This window comes from Gallus gallus, chromosome 1 (genome assembly GCF_016699485.2).
Source record: "Gallus gallus isolate bGalGal1 chromosome 1, bGalGal1.mat.broiler.GRCg7b, whole genome shotgun sequence".
Lineage (NCBI taxonomy): Eukaryota > Metazoa > Chordata > Aves > Galliformes > Phasianidae > Gallus > Gallus gallus.
The window spans coordinates 139,248,524-139,274,689 of NC_052532.1; the positions used below are offsets into that span (position 1 = coordinate 139,248,524).

The 26,166-nt window shown below is 36.2% G+C and overlaps 1 protein-coding gene across 3 annotated transcripts in view; it reads right to left on the reverse strand.

The window, feature by feature from the left end:
- Window positions 1-225: 225 nt before the first annotated feature.
- The window catches only part of ANKRD10 (ankyrin repeat domain 10), a 34,245-nt gene continuing 8,304 nt past the window's right edge, over window positions 226-26,166 (reverse strand). For 2 of the 3 annotated variants that reach the window (XM_015277860.4, XM_025150099.3), the window contains exons 3-6: window positions 20,236-20,327; window positions 8,517-8,752; window positions 4,763-4,858; window positions 226-1,888 (exon numbers count right to left, since the gene is read on the reverse strand). In XM_015277860.4, coding sequence (XP_015133346.1) covers window positions 1,404-1,888; window positions 4,763-4,858; window positions 8,517-8,752; window positions 20,236-20,327 — 909 coding nt within the window. In that variant the 3' untranslated portion in view covers window positions 226-1,403. The remainder of the gene's footprint in view (window positions 1,889-4,762; window positions 4,859-8,516; window positions 8,753-20,235; window positions 20,328-26,166) is intronic. The other variant, NM_001030815.3, reaches the window with a different exon arrangement.

Genomic DNA, 26,166 nt, shown 5'->3' on the forward strand with positions numbered 1-26,166 from the left:
TTTGGAGTTGAGGGCTGACAGAACCTTTAAACCCAGAATATGTAGTATGTGTTTCTGTGATTCAGTCAAGGACAGCTGACTCAGCTGGTCCCATCTGCTTCCACATACTGGCAAAATTATCGAGTCCTACAGTTGCTCTGAGAAAGACTGTGGAGAAATGTGGTTTTAAAAACTATTAAGGACATGTTCAAATATCCAGTAAAAATATCATGTCTAAACCAAACATTCAGATACAATGTAATATGTTTATTTTTTGAATCCAAATGTTAAAGGTCCCTTTTTAAACAAAACAACAGAAAAAAATAATCAACACAATTCAGAGGGCTTATCTCATTTACCATATTCTTCCCACTCTTCATTTATCATATCACAAAGCAGCAACTTATATTATTAGTGCTTATATAGTGCACTTATATGAGTTTTGATTTATGTATTAAGCTTTAAATACAACGTATATCTATGAGCGTAGCCCAGAGTACACAACATTACATTTTCAAAGCATATGTTAAAAAAGGACAATAAATGTATATCCAAGACGGTCAAACTCAAATCTTTTGACTTGCCAAACTCTATAACAAGTAACAGTAATTTTAAACTGCATACAAAGCAGAACAGTGCCAACATGCCTCCGGTCTGTGAGCTATGGTAAAATATCAAGCATACGTATTAAGAAGAGAAGCAAAAGGAAAATGCCACAAATTCAGAACTAACCTGAGGCACACCCGACTGCGACTGCACAAAGGCAACCCACCTTCCCACTCTATAATGCAAAGAGCCCAACAACAGAAAGCACTTCTATGCTATAGTAAAGTGAAACATTAACTTTTCCAAATTTTGCCTCTGCATTTTTAAACAACTTGCTCAAAAAATGTGAAGATGGACATCTAATTATACTGAACAAATGTACAAACGATGAAGTCAGAGAAGCTCTGTAAGATTGCCACTTTTCAACCTTGCATAGTGATAGTTGGCATTGATATTACTACCATAGCTTCGGCAGAAGATATGGAAAAGGAAAATCTTTACTTCTAAGTGATGCACATACGTAACATTTTCTTCACAAAATTCATTTAAACATCGTCTTAATAAAAGGGAAAACAGCTCTAGAAAGAGAAAGATAGTGTTCACAAGCTTAGAAATAAAAAAAATACAAAACCAGAACATTCCATAAAAAATGAAAATAACCATTCCATCATAACAGCACCTACTTCATCACTAAACAAGCCCCATACATGCAACAAACTAAAACTATTGTATAAGGCTGTCAAATGAAAGGTTTACTTTTTATATAAACAAAGTGTAAAAATAGCAGTAAGTTGCAATTTTCAAATGTAATGCTATGTGAAGATTTTGTGCCCCCAGATTCATTTGGTAGCAACGCGTGTGATATCAAGGTGGTTGATCTAGGAGCCATGGTACAAATACATTGTGCCTAAGACAGTATTGTCATACCTCTGTTCAACTTTAACAGAATTGGAATGCTCAACGACACTACTAAGTTCAGGGATGCTTTCAGCAGTATCCCCAAAACCGTGGTAGTGTCCATAGTGCAAAGTATCTCCAGGGTCTTCCACCCACGAGGGGCGGTTAGAAACGCAGCTACTTGGGCTTCCATTCAGATGAAGAGATCCACACATATCAGTGGGATTATTCATGGCCTTTTCTGGCTCCTCGGTGCCGTTACTGGTATGAATTCGATGCCTACTGGGAGAAGTTACTCCAGGAATTATTCCATTAGGTGCTAATGTTAAACATTCCTCTTGCCTGGTATCCATCCCACTGAGCTGCTGTGCGGCGGTGAAATCCAAATGTCCATTCATGGCACATCCATTTGTCAGTGCATTCAATATGGAGCTACTGCTATTCATATCTGCATTAAGAAATACACCTGTCACCAAAAATTAAGAATAAATCGAAATACATCAAAACGTCTCCACTATACTCCACTCATTTTTAAAATGTTTCCATACACAACTTTGCAAATAAGCCTACCCTTTCTTTATCAGTAACAACATAGGCAGTTCATGTTCAGAAGAGCTGACCGCTAAGCCTGAGGCATGGATTTTAATGTCAAAAATGCAACTATCTATCTACGTTCAATTACAGTTGTATTAATCTTTTTCAAAGACACTGTGAGTTTTTCAGAAATCATTTCATATAAGTGTAGCAGACTGCATTCTGGACAGCAGTTTGAAATGCGGAATGAGACATCCTTCCGTCTTAACTGTAATGCCCTCTTGGGTTCTAAGATTGTAAACGTACAATAATGGAGAATCTGTGACAGGGTGAAGAGTTGCCTTTTTTTTAGATGTTATGTTCTGTAGTAATTGGTCTGTGACTCGTTTCTTTTCTTTTTTTTCAGTGGTCACTCTTACAGCACGGTACACGCTGAAGTAGGCCGAATAAGGAAATGTTATGCTGGGATGCTAATATAAAATGTGGCCAAGTTATTTTATTTAGAAAGTTCTTCAATTTATCTAGCAGCTCGCTAGATGAGATCGTGAGCGGGTTTGTATGAATGAGTTTGTAATAACATCTGTACAATCCACATGCAAAAGGCCATACAACAGCAACAGCAGAGTGCACAGAAGACTAAAAAAAAAAGGATTAATAGTAGGGCACAAAATTCTAAAAACGTGCATGCAAAAATAAGAGACAACTGTTCTAAAGCAATCTCTCTGTTGGATTTAGTAGTTAGTACAATCATTATTATTTCCATTAACAGAATTTCATCAGCATGTCTCAAATGCATTTTGTTTTGCAGTGGTACTCAAAAGTACTAGCTCAACAACTGCAGAATATACTCTGCCTCAAAATGCCTACGGGTAAAGGACATCTAAAATTTATATCTGTATTGGTAAAGAATAGCAAGGCAAATGTAGAAACTACAGATCTATACGGCTACATTTAAAGATTTTATGTCCTGTTGTTGTTCTTGGATATATGCACATATGTTTGTGAATACATAAATGCATAAACCTACGTGCAGAACAGGACTGCATTTACGCTGTATTTCCATATCGAGGCAGTAGGTTAAGTCTGCCTGCTGGTAACTTTCCGCACTTAAAAGCAACTGGGTCCCTGTCCAAGTGACATGAGTACCACTGTTTGACAAGGAAGAATCAGAAGCTTTGGTTATTAGTCCATCGCGTGGATATGCTTTGAAATATGGATACACCAATACGCAATGCCAAGAAATGTGTTAATTTTGCACCTCGCTGGGTATACTGACCGGAGTTTCCTGTTTCATCCCCATCTCATGACGTCAACTGAACTCTCTAACAACAAATTCTTATTGAAAATGGGAAAAAGCCCCACCCAAACCCATCGAGACACCAAAGCTAATATTTCAGTGATGAAAACGCACAGAAAGAATTTCAGATAGTGTTTATTATTCACTGAAAAGTGCGAAATTTTAACTGTTTAAAAATAAATCCTTATAGGCTGGCTTTGCCAAGTCAAGTGTAATAAAAGTGGCGCTACCCATAGTTAATATGCAAAAGTAGGTAATGAATAATTCTAGTGATAATTATAGAACGTTACTACGCATTAAAAATTAGCACCTATAGGAATAGAGAATATTTATGAATGACAATCATTTTTTCCATAAATAAGAACACTTAGTAATTATCACTGGAAAATATCATAATCTACTTTTTAAGAACTGACTGTATATATATGTATATATATTTATTTCTAATATATTAAAATATCTGTCCATTATCATTCCCTTTGGCAAATCTGATTTGTGGTACAAAGCATAAACATTTTAATCACAGAACAAATTAAGGTAAGATATTCATTTCTCGTTATAATAATGCACTATCATAGTAACTCCATGCTTTACCTACAAAGCGCATGGAAAAGCTGACCCCCAACAGGTTTTATCAAAGCTCTACGCACACCCTGGGGTTATCGAAAGCATCTTGATTGAGCAGCCCTGAAAAAAACACCGTTAATATCCACTAATACCACTAACGTTATGACTGTTCCGTGAGGATCAAGGTACGAAGTCCAAACAGCTTTCCGATACTGCAGTTCCAAATTTAGTCCCAAACTAGTTTAAGAACATCAATATCCAGCCTTTTTTCTTTTTTTTTTCACTAAAACCCACAAATTTGTTCATAGCAAGATCCTGTGCTTATATTGTCTGAACAAATTTTGAACACATTATGTAGTCTAGACTATTCTTTGTAGCATTTGTTAAACTACGATGAGTACAGTTTAGTTGTAACATATATTATTTTCAAAACTATATCAGCACTATTGATATCTTTCCCTATCAAGTCTTATCAGCAAGTAAAACTATTTAATGGAAACAAAGTGAATCATTTACATTACTTCTGAGTTTCCGTTAACCTGAAATCATAGCAACTAAAAGCAAGGCACAACGTAATACAAGCCTCAGGTTAGAAGTGAAACAGCCACTGTGGATTTCTGTTCATCTGAGAACTGCTATTAAACCTTCTCTTTCACCATTACAATATATTGCATGAAACAGCTAATTTTAGACACCTACTAAAACCCCATTATGTTGGGTGTTACAATACAACAGTTTTCAAGACTCTAGTCATCATGTGCAAAAGTAAGGAATTGTCCTAAAAATAAAATGCATATTGGTTCTTGCAATGGCAAGGCGTTTGCATTGCAGAAACAGTGTATATTTCAATTTCTTTTGGTCCAACAGAACTACTCTCCTGTTGTTTGGTGTCTTCGACCATTTGAATGTTGTTGTAGTTAACAGGAAACTGTCCACTCCCACCTGATACAACAGCAAACTCTCTGTCAACGTGCATATTGTCAGCATCGTCCTCAACTCCTCCATTCATCATTGGTATTAAGCCATCAAAGCTGTAAGCTGATTAAAAAAAGAGGTTCGCTTAGTCACTGGTGCACACTTGAAAACTCAGCCAACAAACAGATGAGTACTTTCATTATTAAAACAAAAGCTTTTAACATACAGATCTAAATTGTTCACGTGTGAAAGCTTCTGACATTTTAAGACAACAAACGTGAAATAAGCAAATCCTGAGTAGCTGAACCTTCATTACTCTCCCCAAAAATGAAGAATTACCAGCGTACCTCTCAGACTTTGCACCTATATATCAAGCAATTACTAGGTTTAAGTTGACTAAAGAGTAATTTGGGTTCCCCAAGTTCAGGCTTTACAGCTAGCATGCCCTATAGATATAAGCAGCCTCCATCCCAGAGAACATTCAGTGTCAGTTGTGACTGTTCCCCTTTTGCTCCCAGGTTCCAGCTCCTAGTAACTCATGTCCTGCTCATACAAGATGCTCCAGGGACCCTCCAAGAACTGAACAAATAGATCTCTCTTGATAAAAGACAAGAAGTGGTGAGACGTTGTGGGAAATGCTTTAATAAGCGAAATGGGTGTGACTGCACTATCTCTTATCAGTACCTGCCAATGCACTGTACAATGTACCACTCCTTCAGTATCAGCCCAACAGACCCTGCACTGTTTCTTTTTTTTCTTTTTTTTTTTCTTTTTTTGCTGACATTAACACATCTTTCTATACACTGTACACGCATCATATAGAAGGCTACTTCAGTAGACTGCAAGTCTTTTTGCATTATCTTTGGCACAACAAAAATTGTAGTAAACTACTTGCTTTTAATGAACCTTAAGCAATTGCCAGTGTGTTTCAGGGCTATAGAGTTAACATAGGTCTTCAAGGAGATCAGAGTCCTTGGAGAAGCGAGATTCAAATCACCCTAGGCCAGGAAGAGAAAGACATTTTCTCTGGATATATGGCGTGCAGTTTTATGCTGGCATATGCAAGGGTACACCCACTCAGCAATGCTCCCCATCCTTATCCCACAGTGATAACCCAACAGGAGCCATGTCGAATGCCATGGTATACAGTTGGTCGCCTCCTGTGCACATCAAACTAATAGCACGTTGAGCTTGTATAGCGCAGTGCAAAAGCCAGTCTGCCAAAGGCCGTGGGCTAGATGGATGAGGACTGCAACAAATACACAAATGATCGACTGGCCTGGCACATTCCATCTTTGCATTTGACCGTGTGACCCAACTGCCCCAGGAATCCAGGAGACAGATTTCTGGAACTTATTTCAGAAAAACTGACCTAAGATTCAGCCGATGTTTCTAAGTTGAAGGTGGAAATGATTTGGTGTACATTCTGAATACAGACTTGCAACAGACTTGCAACTGATGTACATTTGTTCAGCTTCTGGAGCTCGTTCTTGTACTGCATTTGCTTCCATCAATCACAGAGCATCTTGTATCAGCACTGCATAAGTTTGAGGCTGAAGGCTTTTTCAATACCATGTGCCCAATTACAAATTTGTGTGCAAAAAACCAAAATCATGTGTACATAAAGCTCATCTCTTCTCCAGTTTAGCTGTTCCAGGATGAAGGACAAAGCCTGCTTCAGTATTTTTCCCTACTCCATAGCTTACAGTCTCATTGCAAATTCCATGTACTGTGTCAAGGCACTGTGTAGGCTTTTCCAAATTGCTATAATCTGGACATAACTGCCTGTACTCCCTGGATATCTGGAATCCCACGTGCTAATAAATGGCAATGCTAAAGGCATATCTGCCTGAATGTGCTCTTGTTTTTTAAAAAGGCTAGCTAAGCCCAAAGATGTGCTGATGACTCCTCATTACTCACCTTTGTTGTTTACAAGGTGCCTCAAGAAAGGTGACTCATTCTCATTCCCAAAAGGCTTTTTACATTATTATGATATTACTGATGTTAATGTCTTTGAAGGCAGACACTGCATCAGAAACTTCGAGTTTGGATGCATCTCTTAATTACTCTAAAAGTCTTCAAGCAAAGGCAGCAGAGTTTTTGCCTTGTTTGCAAAGGTGTTAAAAAGTCATACTGGTAAAAAAAAAAACTCAAAAAATACCTATTCTGATTGCTTCTCTAACATCTCGGTAACTGGCAAGGATACCTCATTCACTTAAACATATTGTACTTGTTTGCTTCATCTCACTTACCCATTAGTCCAACTCTATGTTGAAAGATAATGCAGATACTGCTATTTCATGGCAGCATATCATAGATGGCCCAGTGCCACCCCTACAGATTCTGGGGAAACACTACCTACTGACTACATTAGAACAATTTTCTGAAATGAAAGAGCTTGCTGGCTATGGACATCCAAAAGGAATAGCTCTTCAAAACCAAAGGTGTGTATCCCGGACTTCAACATCTTCTCATACGAGCATATGAATGCACTGAAAACATCATTCCTCAGCTGTCACGTCCATCTGTGTACTGTATTTTCTCAATCCACACAACTATTTAAAGGCTTTATTCCTTGAAACATAAACTTCCATTTAATTGTACAGGCACTCTTCTCCATCAGGAATTTATTTAGTTTGGAACAGCTAGATAAAGTGGCATATCTTAGATATGTTTAGCTTCAGAGTAAACACCTTAATGCCTCCAATCCCAGGATAGCTGAAATGGTGGCTGGATAGTCAGTTCTAAAGTAAATACTACAGAGTGACAATGTTGTTGTGATTTATTTTATTCATATCAGGTTATAAAATGTTGCTTTGGTCTCATTTCCACTCTTGCTACCTGCAGTTAAACACCAGTTAAGCCCACTTTTTTTGGCTCACTGTAAACCACAGTTATTAGAACAAAACACATTTTTATGAAGATGTCTTCAGTGATGGTCTACACAGTCCCTATTCCATTGCTGGTACAGGAACAAAGGAGGTTTGAGTAGAGAATGCTTGATTTCTCTTCAGTATGAGTTTAACAGGATGCCTGGAGCAAGGCAACAGGATATTTTCTCATGTTATTCATGCCATTTTTAAGGTTTGAAAAAGATTTCTTCATATAGCCACCAAAAATATCTTTGAGGTATTATCCTATCATTGCTGGCAGAGGAAGAAGCAGCATCCTCATCACACTGGGCTGAATATGAATCCCTCAGATTCATTCTAGTCTGATATTCTTCTATAATCTAACAGTTCCCCTTGGAAAACAATCCGGAATATTTAGGTGCGTGTTCACTTCATGTTACAGTCATAATCCATACCAATTCAGAAACCTTTCTGCATCAAATTTATTTCATCCATCTTGCTTAGCAAACCATTTCTGAAGAACGAATGAATCTTGAAATGGAAAATTACCATCAGAACATCTGGGCTTCTTCGTGAATTAAAATATTATGTGGCTCTCCTAAATGAGAAGAAAGTGAGGAAAGCAGAAGCTAATTTCAGCTCCTGCTCTTCTGTATGTTATTCTTGGTGTCGTGTAACTACAGTACTCTGGGAATAGAAATTTCTGAAGACGTCAAGATGATGACAGGGAGAACTGAGATCTTATGGCACGTGTACATTCTTCAAAGGATGGAACAACTGTATTTACTTGCTTCTTGTATTAACGCTTCATTTAGATATGTTGGTGATTTTGTGAATAATACTCAACATCCACTCTGAAAGGCTTTAAAATGTTTATTTTCCTCTCTCAGCAACAGTATCACCCCAGCCCTTCTACCTCTTCTACCTACCTTCCGTTCTAGCTTTCTTTACTCCAGCAGACTCCACATCTTCAAAGGATCTCTTTCGACTTGTCCCACCACTGAATGGATTGGGACCTGCATTCCGATGACCCCCATTTAAGGTGCCATTGCTATAGTAACGATTCAGATGACAGTTCTGGAGGTTCAAGAGAAACTGGGCACATTCTTGGAAGCCCTGGGTATGTGCAAGGTCTGCTGCTGTCAGGCCACTGGCATTTCTCAAGCTGTACAATACAAAGAAACTGAATTACACTCATTCATCAATCTAGCTTGTTGCTGCTGCTGCCCTTACTGACTATCTATCTGCTGGTGATGAGAGAAAACATACACTTAGTAAACTTCCATTAAGAAATTAGTTATCAATCATAGTTTTATAACTAACTTAACTTTTCTCAAATACATCTGTCTTCTAAGCAAAATTTGGGCGACAATACAGTTTAAAATAAAATCAATATACTATGTGCTTTAAAAAAAAAAAGCATCTTCCTATTTAAACTTCTCAAAATGCTTTAATCTAAAATAGTCTGAAGTACCTGGCCTTTTACATAAACTTCAGACTAATTTAAGCCTTGAAATTAACCATCTTCTGCAGTTTATTTTGTAATCTATATCTTGAGTAAAAGATCAAATACTCAAAACAAACTTAACATGACTTGGCAATTGTCCATGGCATTCTGGTTTCTAAGGTAACAATAAAATATACACACATAAAGAAAAAAAGACAAAGATGCTATACTTAGTTATGCTTTGCTTATAGGATTTTTTTTTCTGGTTTGTTTCTTATTTCAAAGTGTGTGACATCATAAGTGTTGGGACTTGCTTTCGTATTTGTATCAAGACTCTCCATGTACAAGAGAAATGACACTGGAATTTGAATACTCTAAAGCACCAAGAATATTATAAATGAAAACAGGTAAGATGCATAGACTTACGGAGGTTTAATTTGGAAAAGAGTGCAGTTATCACACGTATTTACACAAACATACAACATGTCTGTCATAGAATACAGAATAATAAGGAAATGTGAATAAGTGGTGACGAGGGCTAAAAATGACAAAAGATGCCAATACACCTTTCCTAATTATTTTTTCCTCCTTTCCAACACATCGGAAAATTGGGTTTGTATCTGGGCTTCAGTAGTTCAGACAAGTACCTGAAAGTTCAGGAACAGACTAGTCACAGAATAAGAATTTGGAAGACTGATGAGACTTAATTCTCCTGTTGAAATGAAACTCAGAGGAAACAGAAATCAACTTACTCCAACTCATGTGAAGAGCATAAAGAACAAAGCTTAGCTATTCTTCCTAGAATGTTGCAAGCAAATATAACAAAATGCAACAAAAACTTTAGAAACAAACTTGAAAAATAACCATTTCGAACAAAAACAATAGCTCAGTTATATCTAATTCCACTTCACATTTGCTGGCCTCTGAAAGGCACTGAAATAAATTTATACAAGAGCAAGTGTGAAAGGCTGCATATAGCAAATTTTGAGGAAGGTTTGTTTCCCAGCAAAAAAAAAAAAAAAAGAAAGAAAAAAGTGTGAAGTTGCACCCATTTTATAATGTAATGAACCTACTGAGATTTTTTTTTTTCAGATCTCTCCCCTTCCCATATCCTAAAAAGTTTATCCCTAATAGGAAAAGAAAAACAGGAGTATTTTAGAATGGGCTGAAGCACACTGGGATGTAGCATTCTTGATTCTGACAGCTTAGAACTTTCTCTCTTAAAAATCTGAATTTAACCTATCATTTTCAAAAGAACTCCTTTTGTCAGGAAATCAGTGATTAAAAAAAAACAGAAAATACAAACAAATCAAGTAAAAAGATATTACAGGATCTAGATGACTAGAAACTTGCTGGCTAACTGCTACCTAAGAGGAAACAATTCCTTACTATGAAAAGAATTCATTATAGAAATGAGAATGGAAATGGTTCACTACACTGACTACACAAGACACAATAAGAAGCTCCATTTCTTATATGCAATCCATCCCTATACCAGTCCTTGATTATAAACTCTAATAATGTAAATTACCAAGTGAAAAGGAAATCAAAGATTCATTTTGATATTAAGAATATTATATATGATGTGGACTGCATTGTCAAAAAATCAGCAGGAAACTCAGAGAGGTAATCATCATATTGGAGTAAAGTTTCAACTACCTCAGTTATTGGAATGCCTCTTAAGAAACCCTTCATTTCTCAAAGCTACTTATAGAAAGAGTTTGAAATACATGAAGGGTATTAAAATAATGCGAAGATGGGCTGTGAAAGAGAAGCAGTAAAAAACAGCTTTGGACAGCACAGATGGAATACCTCAAAAGTTTATTTCTTGAAAAACCTTTTTTCTCCCACCCATCCTTCATTTTTTATAAATTGAAAATCCCTTCAGTTCTAGTTTTGAGCTGACTATCCTTAATTTTGAAGTGGTTGAAGCTCAAAGAAACTCAAAATATACTATCTGATATTCACTTCTCAGGCAAAATATCCTTTTGTTGCTTCCAATCATACTGCAAATGTGACAGTTCTATTTCTCTATTACTCATTATTTAAAACCTAGCAAGGCTTTTTTTTTTTTTTTTTTTAAAGATACTGCACTTGAGGGCAGTTTTGTTTCAGGCCTCTTTAATCTAGGCTACCTAGCTAAAATAAGATCAAGGAAATAACAAGCTAGGTAGATTGGTATTTTTCAGAATTACTTTACAAAACAACTGCCAGCAAGGAAAGTGTGAAAGGATGGAAGTAGTAATATTAAAGAAAAGAAAATCAGGCTAAGCCTTGTGTGCATTATGTGCGTTTCACAATTAGTCATCTACTAAATAGCATTCATCGACTTCGTACAATATTTTCTAAAGGTTGGTTGGATTTCTATCAGAACAGATATGCTCCAAAAGAGTAATGAAGAAAACTACAGCTCTGTCTAAAAATATAATTCCACTTACTGGCACTTACTCCATACAGAATTGTGTCTGACAATTCTGTTGCAGTGCCAACAAACAAGGTAAAGTCAGTTTTTTCTCATATCTAGGACCAAATGCAGTTTTTGGTAGGTTACACAGTTGATGCATTGTACACTTGGAAGGCACATGCATGTTACATTTCCAAAGAAATTCATGAATTTGAATAAACGAATGAGTCCTGTTATCCTGTTAAGATTTAGCAGTATTTCATTTTGCAGTTCATTCATTACATCTATGTACTCTTATTCCTGCAGATAAATTAGAAGTATGATGTTATTTACCCTCAACTTTCTTTATAGGCTGAAAGCCAGGTGCTGGAAATGAAAGAGACATTATTTGCCTCAAAGCACAGGATGAGATGCTAGCTCCAAAGCAAAGTAAGAAAAATACAATTGGAAAGACAAATTTTCACACTATAAAGTTATTATAAATAGAAAAACTTTCACAAGTGGAAAGAAATCTGGATACAGAGAAGTAGGTGATCTCAAGGTTCCTTGACAGATTACATTTAACATTTGAATTATTCCGTAGCGACAAGCATTTCATAAATGAGCTGAAAATATGCACTATTAAGAGTTAAAGCTCTGACTTATGTATATACGTTTATTCACATACCTTATACAGTGCTTAAAAAAGAAAACATGCTCTTACAAACCAATTTTTCTTCAACCATCAAATGACGTCCTCAAGGCAGTCTTCAGAACTGACTAATTTTGGCATGAAGAGGACTCCCTTTTTAATCTGCTTTTCTCCCTCCAGTTGACATCACAACTGGTATCAAAGCAACTATGAAGACGATGCTATTGAAACTGAAATGCTTTTAGAAAAAGGCTGACCGTGTGCCTAATTCATTCTCCAAAGGCAAGGGAACAACTATCCTGGCCAAACAGGACTTCTATGTAGAAATGCAAAGCTAACTTTCAATTCAGCTTCAGTTTAGGAAGACTTATCTCAATTTAAATGCAGTTGTTTTGAGAAGCTCACTAGAAGGAAAAAAGTCTGAGGAAAGCTCTCAGAGAATATAGAAAATAACTCCATCATTAGGAACTACAAAAAAAAAAAACAACCTAGAATTGCTTAAATGTACCTTTTTGTAAGAAAGATTTACTTCAAGATAATTAAAAAAAACCCTACTCTTAGAAGGATCTGTAGAAAGAAAAGATGAAGATTTGTTGTTCTTGCCCTGAATTATAAATTATACCAAAAATACTTAAAAAGGACTTGAGTCTAAGTTGTTTCATACGTACGTTTGTTAAACTTACTGAAGGAAAAAAGCAAGTACATTTCTGTGCATTTTTGATATTTACTACTTGAAATACACCATCTTCCACTTATAATGTCACATACCTTGAAAAACAAAACAAATGTTTGCTATAGAAGTCAACATTAAATCTTTTTGGAAAGACATTCATATATGTAGAAAACGCTAAATGTATAATTTTAAAATAGTGATCACATCACCTCCAGCTTACTGTGTTTTTGTTAATGCCATGCGACAATCTAAGAAATAAACCACAGTTTTTGTATATCAATGTAATATCTGTTAAAAATACTGATCTCAATTATCTATTGTTAGTTTACAAATAAAGTAGATAATCGTAAATTAGGGTAAGCAAAGCATGCAAATCTATAGATTCTATATCTGAATTCCTAGATTAGCATTAAAACCAATCACCGCAACAAATACCTCAACAGTATGCCTTGTGTGCAGAAAGGAAGCGATACTGAACATTCAATGCCACAACTGTAAGGTTTTCGGAGAAGCACCTGTGGCAGTTTCAGCAGTTTCTATATGGAATGCTCCCCCTTTCTAGGATTACTTGAAAAAATCAAGTCAATTCGAATTACGTAGCTGTAAAACATTGACATGTGTAGTTTTCACAGTTTCAGAATCTTCTGTTTGATTTAAACGGGCAATGGTGCATAAACAGGAAACTTATAATCATAAGGGATCACATATTTGCAGGCAACAATATGATTAAAAGTTACATTAACATACATAAAGTGCTGTAGCACATTATTCATTATGTAAGCCATTATCATGTGACCACCTTAACAACAAGATACTAAGCCTTTTATGCCTTTAAAGTATCATTACTTTCATCCTGAAACCCATTTGCCAGTTCTTCACTGAAATTTATATAGAATAAATTAAAATTACCAGTCAACCCATGGCTTCAATCACTTTAAATTTAGTAGGCTGTATCTCAAAAGAATTAGTAACTATTCCTATATAAAAATTAGCAGATACAAGGATTAAAACAAAAGGAGAAAGAAAAAAAAGATCAGAACACGAAAACGCCCACAGTGAGAAAAAAGTTTCCTATAAACAGCAGCATACTAGTCTAAAATTTCTACAGCAAAGTGATTTTAGAATACTAAACTTTAACTGTTTTAACCCTTTGGTGTCCAAATACAAAAGTTGCAAAATAGTTTTAAATCTTTTTTCAGATACCAAGATAAAAATATTCTTAACTAAACAGATGTGTGCCATTGCTGGGGGCAGCTATAAGAGCTCTAAAAACCCATGCTAGAATTACATCCTGGGCATCTACAAAAGCACAAGTTGGTGCCAAGTTTTTATTTCACAACAAAATGTGGCAGCTGAAATCATTTTAGACCTTTTCAAATCATGGTAGAGATTCTCAGAACATCCTCCAAAATCATAACGTGGTGAGTATCCTGGAAAGAAGGAAGCTCTTTGTGAAGCCATTTTTCTTTCATTTTAGTATTACGGCTCACAAAGGGTTATGTAGCTGCACCTACTGATGCAAGAACAAACTAACCGTGGTATACCACACTACAAATACTACAGTCATCACCATCTGATGGTGATTTACTGCCTTGGTTTCTGATTTAAGTGCTTTAAGACAGACCTAAAAACAACAGACTTCAATTTTCAGTATCTCTTGTGGAAATGTGAATCATTTCACACGTAATGAGTGAAACCACGTAAGCTTTTGCCTGAAGAATATTACCACTGTCTGACTTTGCCTGCTAGCAGCAATTAACAGTAATTTTTAATTTATACCCTACTATGTAAGAATTCCTAACACACCTCAAAAAAGGTACCAATGAATGTTAGCCCTTAAAATGAAACCATGCTTACAAGAAGCAGAAGAGACCGTCATTCTGAAGTGAAAATAAAGGCTTCCTAGATAACTAGCAACAATGCATTTCAAATAAGCATCTTGTTAGTACTATAGCCTCTTTAAGTCCAAAGAGGATACAAGAGTTACTAAGCCAGACAGCCATGATAAGCAGATCTAACACTGATGCTGCTATTATGTTTCTACAACCAGGATCTCCACTGTTTACAGTGAGAAAAGCATTATAGAAGACAATTAAAGAAAAGCTCAGATCAGACTCTGACTTATAAAGAACAACAGTCTTGTACTGCAGATTCTGAAAGGTGCCTCTGGTAGCAAATACAATCACCTTATCTCTCTTTATATAAATGGAAAAGCCTAAAATTTGAAAAATTAAGAAAGCAAGCTTCTTTGAAACGTGCCAAATACAGAAGAAAGTTCAAGAGATTTAGTAGAAAAAGCACGGACTTTTGCTTGGGAAAACTGAAGAGAGAAATTTCTTTTAAACAGATATTTCTGTGCCAAAGGGAAGAAAATATCAGGAATGAAAGAATTAATCAGATAGACTTGCTATTTCTCAGTAATAGACATAGACATGAAGAGAGAAAGCTTTTTCAAACTACATGAAATGTTAAGTTTTTGTGACTTGGTGCTCTCACACTGAAGATTTTTTGGGGGGGTTAAGAAGCAACTGATGCACATGGAACCACTCTAAATGAGCTTCAAAGAATTTGTTCAATTTACACTGTCTTCCACACTAAGGAAAGCTCATCTACCACATACTAGCAACACCTTGCAGAATACAGAGAAGAAATTCATATGGAACATAAGAGTAACATTCTTGCTAAGTAATAGCTTCCAAAACTCTTCAAAAGGCTCGCTAACTCTCCATGCAATGAGATAAAACTCATAACCTATAGCATAAGTCAGACAGCATTAGAAAATCCTTTCTGACCAACCTAAACATGTTTTGGGCCATGCTGCAACTGTCTATGTTTTTTTTTTTTTTTGTCCAAGTCCAAAGAGACTTGCTGAACTATGATTAATCAAACTGAAAAGACCCAAACTTGAACAAACAAAACCCATATCAACACATTTACAACCAAAAGTTAACTACAACTCATTTGCTCTAACAATTCTCCAATCACATACTCAATCAAGATGTATCAGCAGACCAAACACATCATTCGTACAGATCATCCCAACTATCAGCATCAAGACTAACCAACAGAACTGACAAGACTGTTGTATTTGGGAACATACCGCATCCTTGTTTCTTTCGCTGTGTTTAATCTCTCTTCTACCCAAGTTCCACTTTGGAACACTGGCCTCCCCACCTACTTAGCTGTACCTAGTAATAGTTTATTTTACAGAAAAAAAGATCTATCTGAAAGGAAGTTGCACAAGAAGGAAAATCACTTTCAATAACAAAAACTCTGATGTTCTTGTCAGAGATCTAAGCTACTGAGATTTAAAATTCTTATTAACACTTTATTTTTCTTCACCCAGTTCTTCTGGACTGAAGTCAATAAAACCACCATAACTCACAGAGGTTTGTCACTAATGACTAAGCTCTCCTGTGAAGCTGGATCATAACCTGTGTTCTTTCTTCACATTTCAGAAGGGTCACAAAATATCACTGCTTTAATGAAGGATTTAACTTTACTCATAAGAAGTGCAATCTCTTACACTCTTCTCTGTTCCTGAGCTTCTATCAACAACTGCTTCCACTAAGAATAAACCACTCTGAAACTGAACAGGAATTATTGTATTTGCCAGAGCTTGAAGTAACCTGAGCTCGAAAAGTACCAAACAGATTGTATAAATATCAATATCCTAATTAACAGATAAGAACCAGTACGAACTGGAAGCATTATTTTCATGATGGGAATAAGGACCACAAGAAAGTTGATGTTGCTTTTTCTATACCGAACAATATAACAGAACAGCTATGAATGTACAATGACATAAAGACAACTGTTTGCCTCACACATATTGTAACACCACAGAGACTGTAGACATTTAAAGTTTGGTCACTGTCTAGGTAGGAAAACAAGCACACGTGACATAAGTTGCTAAATTGTTAAGAGAGTGGGAAGAAACTCAAATATGCAGCCTTACTTTCCAATAAGCACAACTCAACCAAAACAGATGTCTAAAAGCTGCGATGAAGAAACAAGCCATAAAAGTTTCCCAGAAAAGGAAACTGATAGAAGTAGTAACAAAGCAACGGCTGATTTCTACTTTGTTTATCCTCCTAAAATCTACATAGTTCTTCTGCCTGTGTACTGAAGAGGACTACATTTCAGAAAATAAAGAAGTCTCAGAGGTAGAAATAAGAACAGAAGCTGAGATACTGTAGGAGCAGCCATAATCAAGATCTGAAAAATGTCCAATGACCAGAGCATGGGAAATCAGAACAGAGAAGTATCTCTTCAGTGTCTTGCAGCATCCCATCATGATACAGCAAAGTGATTTTTCCAAGAACCTTAAGATTTCTGGCAAGAAAATATGAAGATTCCTACCTCAGTATTCAAGCACCTTGATCAATAAAACCCTGGAACGACCTAGTAATCATGTTCAATTGGATGCATCTCAAGCCACGTAGAATCACAGAATATCCCAAGTTAGAAGGGATCGACAAGGATCATTGAGTCAACTCCCAGTCTTGGTAGCACAGGGGCTTGTAGGAGTGGCTTCTGCAAGAGGAGGTAAGAAGCTGCTTCGTGCTCAACACAGCCTGTTCCAGATGGCTCCAATGGGCCCAACACAGCCACAGCTGAGCCCATCCTAATCCTTAAGGTACATCTCTCTGTCCCAAAGAAACGTTGCATTCGAAACTTCTCTCCTAGCTCCAAACCAAGTCACTCTGTAATACACAACCGTCCAAATGACAGTTCCAGAAGAAACTTTTATTCAGAAATATTCAAACTTGCTGTACAAGTGAACTGCATGGAAACACAGACAACGAAAGAAACAAGTTCAAATTAGTGTAATTAACAGCTGCCTTTACTTTCTTTTATTTAATAGCGTCCTGCATTAATAGCTGATCTTTGTATTATATATATATGTATACATACACACATATGCACTGTGATACAACCTTTGAAACCATGTAATAGCCCAGCATTTCAAAAATCATGTAAAAGAGCAAAACAAAACATGGCACCAAGAAGGCTTTTCCTCTTTAAAGAGCTGTGGATACTAGTTTGTCACCATAGCAAATAATACACAGTTAACCATACATAAATTGCATTAATTATGCTGTTTCAGGGAAAATCCAGCAGTTATTATGGATACTTTAAAAAAAATACTATCCACATTAAAAATCATTTACACAGCAAACCTTTTCACTCATATGAGGACATTGTGACCACCTGCTTCCCCCTCTTCAAGGGTCCATGAATACCATAGTTAGTGGAGTAACCATTTTTATGGCTGTAGGACATACTGTGCACAGAATATGCTTCAGCTAAAATGAGAAGGTAAATACCACAAAAAAATCAAAATATTTTCACTAGGGTACAATTATTATTTTTTAATATTACTAAAAAAAATTTACACAGGAATAGAGTCCCAAATTCTCTCTCATCAATTAGAAAAACAATGCAAAACTTCATGAAATTTAGAGACTGTAAGATATAGTATTTCACTGTAAAACTAATACACTAACAAGCCTGAAATGAAGTAAACTAGAGCAATTCAGGTGAGACAATTATTTTATCCTTACTAGACTACCATCAATATTCTTTGGCTTCCAACACAACCAAACAAGTGAAGTATATAGGAACAGGGTAGACACTGATATCAAAGATTACACTAGTCCAAGTAACTTCATTGTAACAGCAGTGTTTCAGTAATGACTCATTAGGAGAAAATAGCATTTTGAAGATGCTACAAACATCAGCAAATCAATATAATCATTACGGGTATGGGTCCAGTTTTCAAATCCAGGTGACCCAAAATTAAATTGCCAGAGAAACACCTATCAATTCGGCCTAATTTAACATACTGACACTGAAAACTGCATTCCATGGAATAAAGCCCCAGTCCTGGTCAGTCAATTAGCTATCTCCCTCAGGTGACAGCAGCAGAATTTCATCCAAGTCCTGATGCTCTAAATGAGAAAGAAACATGGGTTGCTCCACAAGCCTATTGCATTGGCATCACTGATTTTATGATTTCCTGGATAGAATCTCATGCTTTAGTTACCTACAGTACCTGTGAGAAATCTATCCTACTGTAACGTAGATAGAATTCTAAGTTAAAAAACAGCGAATTCAAACAACTTCCTGTTCACTAAAACTGCTATATTATCTATGCCACTTCTGCTGCCAAGAGCTTTGGTCAAAGGCAAGAAACACATTCCATGGTTTTTGACTGTGGCTTGCAGATACGATGTTTAAGTGAGCAAAATCTGAATTATGTAAACTTAAGTTGCAGCCACAAATCCTACCTCAGCCATTCATCTCCTATTTTTTAAAAGTCCAATGGATATAACAGCTTCTCTTAATTTACATCAGACTCAAGTCACATATTTCATGTTGTTTATGCACTTCTGTAACTACTTTTGACTGGAAATATTCTAAAAACCACAGGATCATATGCTAATTGATGATGATAATTAAGGTTTGCTCAATTCCACAGTAAATTTAAATTCAAGTTTATCGGAAAACATCTGGAAGTGAGTGCAAAATAGGAATTTATTAATTTATTAATGATTTACTGAACTTGACAATAATTGACCTGACAGTTGCATGAGTTATTTCAGTGTCATTGTCTTTGAAGAAAATATTTTCATATAAAATTATTTGTTGATTACTATTAACATAAAGGGTTCTCTATTTCCTGAATGCTCTATGAAAAAAGTTAAAATTTATGTTAGATTTATCAGGGCAGCATTACAAAACCGTAAGATGGAAACCAAAGGGTAAAACAAGGAGTTAACTACGTGATTCTTACTTCACTTACAACTCAATAGTTTCACATTGCAGGTCAAAATACAATAATCAGTTACCATTTAAGATAAAAAGGCTAGTTCTAATTAAAACAAATTGCTAAAGTATTTACATTATTATAAGCCATAGAGCTTATACTCAACATTTCTAGGTGAAAACTGCATCCATTTTGTCCATGCTGTAAGTTGCAAAAGTTTGTGAGATTTTCTGAATGTTTTTGCAGTACATAAACCTTTAAAGAAAAAAGTTAAAAGGGCAAATATACACGATTTACTAGCAAACAGTATTAAACTAGCTGCAAAAAGTGTGCGAGATGCTACTTTGCACGTTTTTGCATTGTTTTCTGCATTTATTTACCAGTGTAAGGGGTCAATTTATTGTAAAAAAAATAGCAACAGACTACATAAAGTGTACAGTTTGGGGCCATCTCACAGAAGTGGGATACATTTTTTAATACATCACTTAAATGTTATACTAATATAGCACACTGGTATCACTTCAGTAAAATAAACTTTATTACTAGACATGCAAAGCATCTTGGGCTTTACTACAGTTGAACATGTCTAGTTGTCTTTTAATCAGGTGTCTGCTGTTTTGATTTTTCTTTCTGATATTAGTATCTATGTTTACCAGTCTAAGTTAGTCAGCTAAATGCACAACAATCAACAACAACAAAAAAAACCAACCACCTCACTTACTCTATTTGCGCACCGTGAGCCACAAGGGCACTTATGGAATCCACACTACCAGACCGTGCTGCTTTATGAATAGGAGTTTCACCAACATAATCCTGCAAAGACAAACTACATTTTGTCAAGCATAATAATCTTTCTAAAAACGACAGTCTTATTTTTTACATTATTCATTTTAATTAAGGAAGCAAATATAATCAAGGCAGCATTTATTAGCTAGCAGATATATCAGGTACTTTATGAGATGTTTTTTGCAGTAGGGTCTTACTGACTTTAGATACTTAGCAAGAAACAATTACAAAGGCATGAATCTCACATGATGAGCCTTTATCCAATAACTAGATAATCAAAGTCATATGCAGCAAAACTTGTTTAAAAAGATCAACACATAACACTGTAACAAGTTACTCTAACATTTATCTCCCAGCATTTTAATTCCCTAGTACCCTGCACTTCACAAGCCACCTTGAATTCAGAAGCAAGATGGCAAAGTTTGTGGGACTGTTCCTACTTTCAGATCCTGCTGTCACTCTTACTGAGTACTATATGGCACAATAAATACTCACCAGGTGAGAGCAATCTATGTGTACCTCTGCAGTAACATAAGCATGCCCAGAGCTCACAGGACAGGTCGGATCTCTCCTGAGATATGCACGTTTGACTTACATGTCCTATATACCATTCCTTTCCATGTAACCTTTATTCATTTAAATTCCATTAGCGATAACTAATAAATTCAACCACTTAAACTTTTTATATTAAATGCAAATGTAATAGGAATAGTGTATTCTTTCCAGGTCCTCTAACGAGGGAAGAGAGAAAAATCTACACCATTTTATATATGCAACTGGTAAGCAGCAAGTGAATCCCATGCATCGTGACCTACAGGATGCAGATGAAATTCGTGCAATTAAATTTATAATTTATAACTTTAATTAACATTAATAATAACTAAGTATTAGGAAACAGAAGTATCTGGAATGAAATGCAGCTTTGAGGTAGCAAGTAAATGTTCAGTTACTGTTTTGTTACGTTTTATCACAGTCCTCAACACTTTCACTGCATAGCAAGCTTTTTCTTTTTCTTCCTTTCTTCACCATTCTTCTTTTATTAAAATATCAACACCAGCTGTTCAAGTAACACACCGCCTTTACTAAGTCACCAGTCTATATACAAAACCATGCCCCATGCTTAGCTCTGCACTACTGACTACACCGTAGCTCTGAGACATAACTGTATTCAAAGTAGGATCACACCACCATCTTGACATAAGGCAGTAAGCATTTGAAATTTTCTGCCAAGCTTCTGAGAAATTCAGTCACGTTTTCTAGACCATGTAGATGTAACGTGGAATGAAGGAAGGACTTTCGGATTATATTCCATTTGCTAATTACTGATTTTATTTGTGGTATTTTCATAACACGTTACAAATTCATAGCAGATAAACTTATCAGTGTTTAAGACACGTATTCAGCCAAACGGCAAACCTCCCAGCAGCCCCAGCAAGGAACAGTCATGGAACCAGAAAAAGGTTTACTTTCTTATTAAATTAAGGATAACTGCTGAGGCTGGCAAAGAGTTCAGAGGCAGAAAAAAACATAAAACTTCTTGTAGCCCTTTAGTTATTAGGAAAGAGTGATAAATTCTTTCTTCCAAAACAGCTGTATGTCATCAATAGAAGACAGCTTAAGATGGTGAGGCACAGGGACAGGCTGCCCAACAAACTATGGATGGTCCATCCCTAGAGGTATTCAAGGCCAAGTTGTATGGGGCCTTGGGCAGCATGACCCAGTGTGTGACAACACCACTCCCAACATATGGGTTGGAATTAGATGATCCTTAAGACTACTTGCAACTTTCGTGCTTTCTAATTAACTTCCTATCATTTCTTGTATTTATAGCTTTTCTAGAAGTTACAGAAAGACTGATAAGTCCAACGGAAGACAATTTTATTAACTATATGGAAACTCATCTGGCACTAGCATGTCCAGAAAGATTTTTTTAAGTGGAGGAATAAATTTCACATCATGGCAATTGTCATCAATCGCATCACTTTGTTATTGTTTCCATTCTGCCATTTCTGTTAAACAGATTTAAGAGAAAATAGTTTCTTTTTTACATTTATTTTTCGTTGTTCAGCATTAGTATTTATAATCTCACCTCTAATTTAAAAGGTACTCATCAATACAATGTTCAGTTTAAGACAAGTCAGCTCATCTTGCCAATGCTTATGATGAAGATGACAAAAACTTTTACTTGTTCAACAAATCTAATATGTTGCCCACAGTAAGAGCTAAACCAAATTATGAAGTACTGCTGCAGGGAAGCATTCGGAGAATGAGAAAGGACCTCTGCAAAATGCTCCTCACCACAACATTATAAGAATAAGCTATGTTTATTAGTTGCTCTAAACTTGTCACCAGTAACCAGAAAAACATTCATATCTCAGAGAATCTATGTCTTCAGAAAGACTTCTTTCAATCACTAGCCCAGAAAAGCATGCACTTCCTTGAAGCTAAGGAATTGAGAAAATAATCTGAGAACAGAATGCATGGATTTAGATTCCTATAGCTTTTTTTTTTTTTTTTTTTTTTTTAGTTTTCTATATTCACTAACATTAGTTATCTTCTGAAGTTCTCCTGTGGAACCACAACTATTTGCTCTCCCTTTCATCTAAAATAGTTTCCTAGCCCTGTAAAGGAATTCTCTTTGGGTTATGAGCTATACTGAAAGGAAATAAAAAAAAAAAAGAGGGTTCCCACTACAAAACAGCTTTAAAGTTCATGTATTTTTAAAACAGATCAAAAAAAAAAAGAGGGAAAAGTACTCTATGAGACTGAAAACAACTGTGTTGATTGAACAATTGGAGTGGATGGCACTAAACAGAACATACAGTATGATAGAGGTTTCTCCAAGAACACTGTCTAAGTGTTCTTGGAGATAAGAAGGGTCCCCATTTACCCTTCTTATGGAGCACTGCACCAACTGACCAGACCTGTCTCATACTCCAGAAGTCACATAGCAAATAAATGTACAGGAAAAATGTTTCCTAGTATTAATTCAGCATTCAAGATAATACAAATTTGTTTTCTTCTGTGAAGATGATATTTTATGTACAGTGCTTCTGAACAGATGGAAGTGTCACAAGGCATCATAAACACACTTCCGCAACTCACTGTCACACCGTGTCCTCCTCCATCCCCTTGGAGGAGTGTTGCTTTTATTTTGCAAAGACAAAGCTTTTCTTCTTTATTCAGCTTGGAGACATGACTAGATTACATTTGATGTTTTTCATTTTACTGACTAGCTATATAGGTTAATTCCTTATTTTGTATTTATAGATTGTCTGAGGAATCTTTTGTTTCTATGGATTATTTTTTCTTCAGTGAATTCATCTCAGCTTGGTTAATCACTTTGCTTTTTGTTACAATGTGCTTAGCCTCAAAAAGACACCTCCTTTTGAAATTTCCCCTCAAACTCTTTGAATTTCTCCAGACTTTTAGATGTTTTTATTTGTTCATCAGTTCATTTTAAAACACTTCCTCCTGTTCAATTTCTCCCAGTTCTGTCTTTCTAGAATACAAATTTGTTGGTGTTATGATGTTCCAGTTGAACGTGAAGTAGAAAGCGGAAAATTTGCTCCTGATTTAATTTCACCTCCCATACATTTACTTCCTTCCCTTCTAAAAGTTACTTACCTGCATTTTTTTTTCTTAAAACACTCCCGTGCACATTTATACTGAAGGCTTTTTAACTACGCAAGCAGTTGTAAAATGCTTCTGGTATACACATTTAAGACACAGAAGCACTATTTTACCTGTAAAGAAAACTAATACTATTCCTTTCTCAATTGAATCAATTTCAAAAGCCTATAACTGACCACATCCCCAAAATGGGGTCAGATTTCCTAGACCTAGAAATCTAACCTTTCTGGAGCCAGAAAGCAGAAGCTGGGAAGATGGAACTTTTTTCTACATTCTTCAGTAAGATTTGCTTTGAATTCGTGATTGTTTTACCTTCTGGATTTTTCAGTACAGAAGGGAAACAATGGATTTTTTTTCAACCTGGATTAATCCAGAAGGCATAGATGGTTAACAAAGCTATTAAAACACATAAGAAATGACTTTTTTTTCCTCCTCACCGAAGATATTAGTATGTTTACAGTTGTTGCCAGTATAGGTGTCTACATCTCCTCCATCTGTCTGCCCTCACTACCCAATGATGGTAACTGGTGGGATGAAAAGTTCACATCACCTGTAGGGATGCAGTATTTCTTAGCCCTTCCCCTTAAGGCAGGCCACATGACACTTTTCCATTCACTTTCGCCAAGTAGGGAAGGTAACACAAAAGAAACATTTAATATACCAAGGTCAAAGGAAAAATATACTTGAATGAAATAAGAGGCTTTTATCAGAAAGAACTTATGAGTATCTGCTGCATTATCTTGCACAACAGCACAGAATCAGTCTGCATTCTGACATGGATAAAAACATCCAAAAAAAAAATCAGGGAAAGTAGCTGCATAATTGCTTTGCACTGTTAGAGTGAACTAAAGCAGGCATGAAGCTAAATGCAAGTTTTGACTCACAAAATTAATTAGTAGGCACTGCTCATTGAATAGAAAAAGAAATAACCTCCTGTTGTGTCCAGTGGCAGGCAGGAACAGGCAGGATCACTGCTTGGCACTTTGGCTTTCTCTGACCCTTAGGGGGTGATGGACAGCAGGGAAAAACTGCCCACCAATCACAAGGAGAGGGGGGAAAAAAAAAGACAGATGATTCTAGCCAGCACATATAGTTAAACAAGAGGGCTGGACATCGTGGGATATACTCACAGAAATTACTTTGGAGAGCAAGGTAAAGTTGGGACAAGCAGATTTCAGCATTTATCCTTCATTGCTGCCCAGGACCTTTCTCAGGCAACTGCCACCAGCATTAAGATATGCATTTTAATGTTTTCCTAAACTCCATGGCAGGCAGCATGAGCTACAATACTTCAGGGCAGATAAAAGGAAAACACGCATGCAAGTTCTACTGAGTACCAGAGGTTTACATTAGGACTGAGAGACTCGAGTGGATTCCTTTTCAGAAGCTATCCTTTTCTTTTTCCAGACGTGATTGGTTAGTCTGTAGCCAGTGACCAGGAGTCAGTTTGGAAGGAAAGTTTTACTAGTTTAAATATCAAGTATTCCCAGATCTTTCTCAGCATGTGTTTTGTATCCAGTGTCCATGGAACACTTGTCCTCACACAAGCATTAGCCAGTGACTATGTCTGTTTGAAGTACAGCATCAGTCAGCGAGCTGGAAGGAATAAACAGAATACACATCAGGAAATAGCGCTCCAAAACCTCAAGCGTGAGTGGAAGCCCTAGATGATCACCTCAAAGAGCTTGCAAGTTACATAAGTAAAATCATATATTAAGCAGTGCAAATCAAACAAGAATAGCAGATTTTTGACTGCAATTCTATAAACATCTTGAAGATCTGTGGAGAGCAAAGCATGCACTATGCTTTACACACTCACATGTGAAACAAGTATCCGTGGGTTGTTTTTGCTGTAGGTATCACAAAAGTATACTGTCTAGCTTTCAGTGCTCATGCATGTGAAACCAGTGTGACTGAACAGATGCATCTTAATAAAGAGCTATTTTTGTTTCTACTATCATTCTAACTACTGAGATACCCTCCATCATCAAACCAAATCTAAAACAACTTCTTATTGTTCAATTAACATTTTGTGGAAGCAAAAAAGGAGTTTTTACAAAAGTGTAACTTGATTCTACCATTATCAACAACATACAAGGCTTCCCACAATATCAACTCTCAAGTGCTGCTCATGCTGGTATCCTCTGCCTGTAAACACCTAAATTTGCCTTTCGAAGTCTGCAGGATACTATCAGCACTACTCCATTTGAAAAAATTAGAATCACATTCTTCC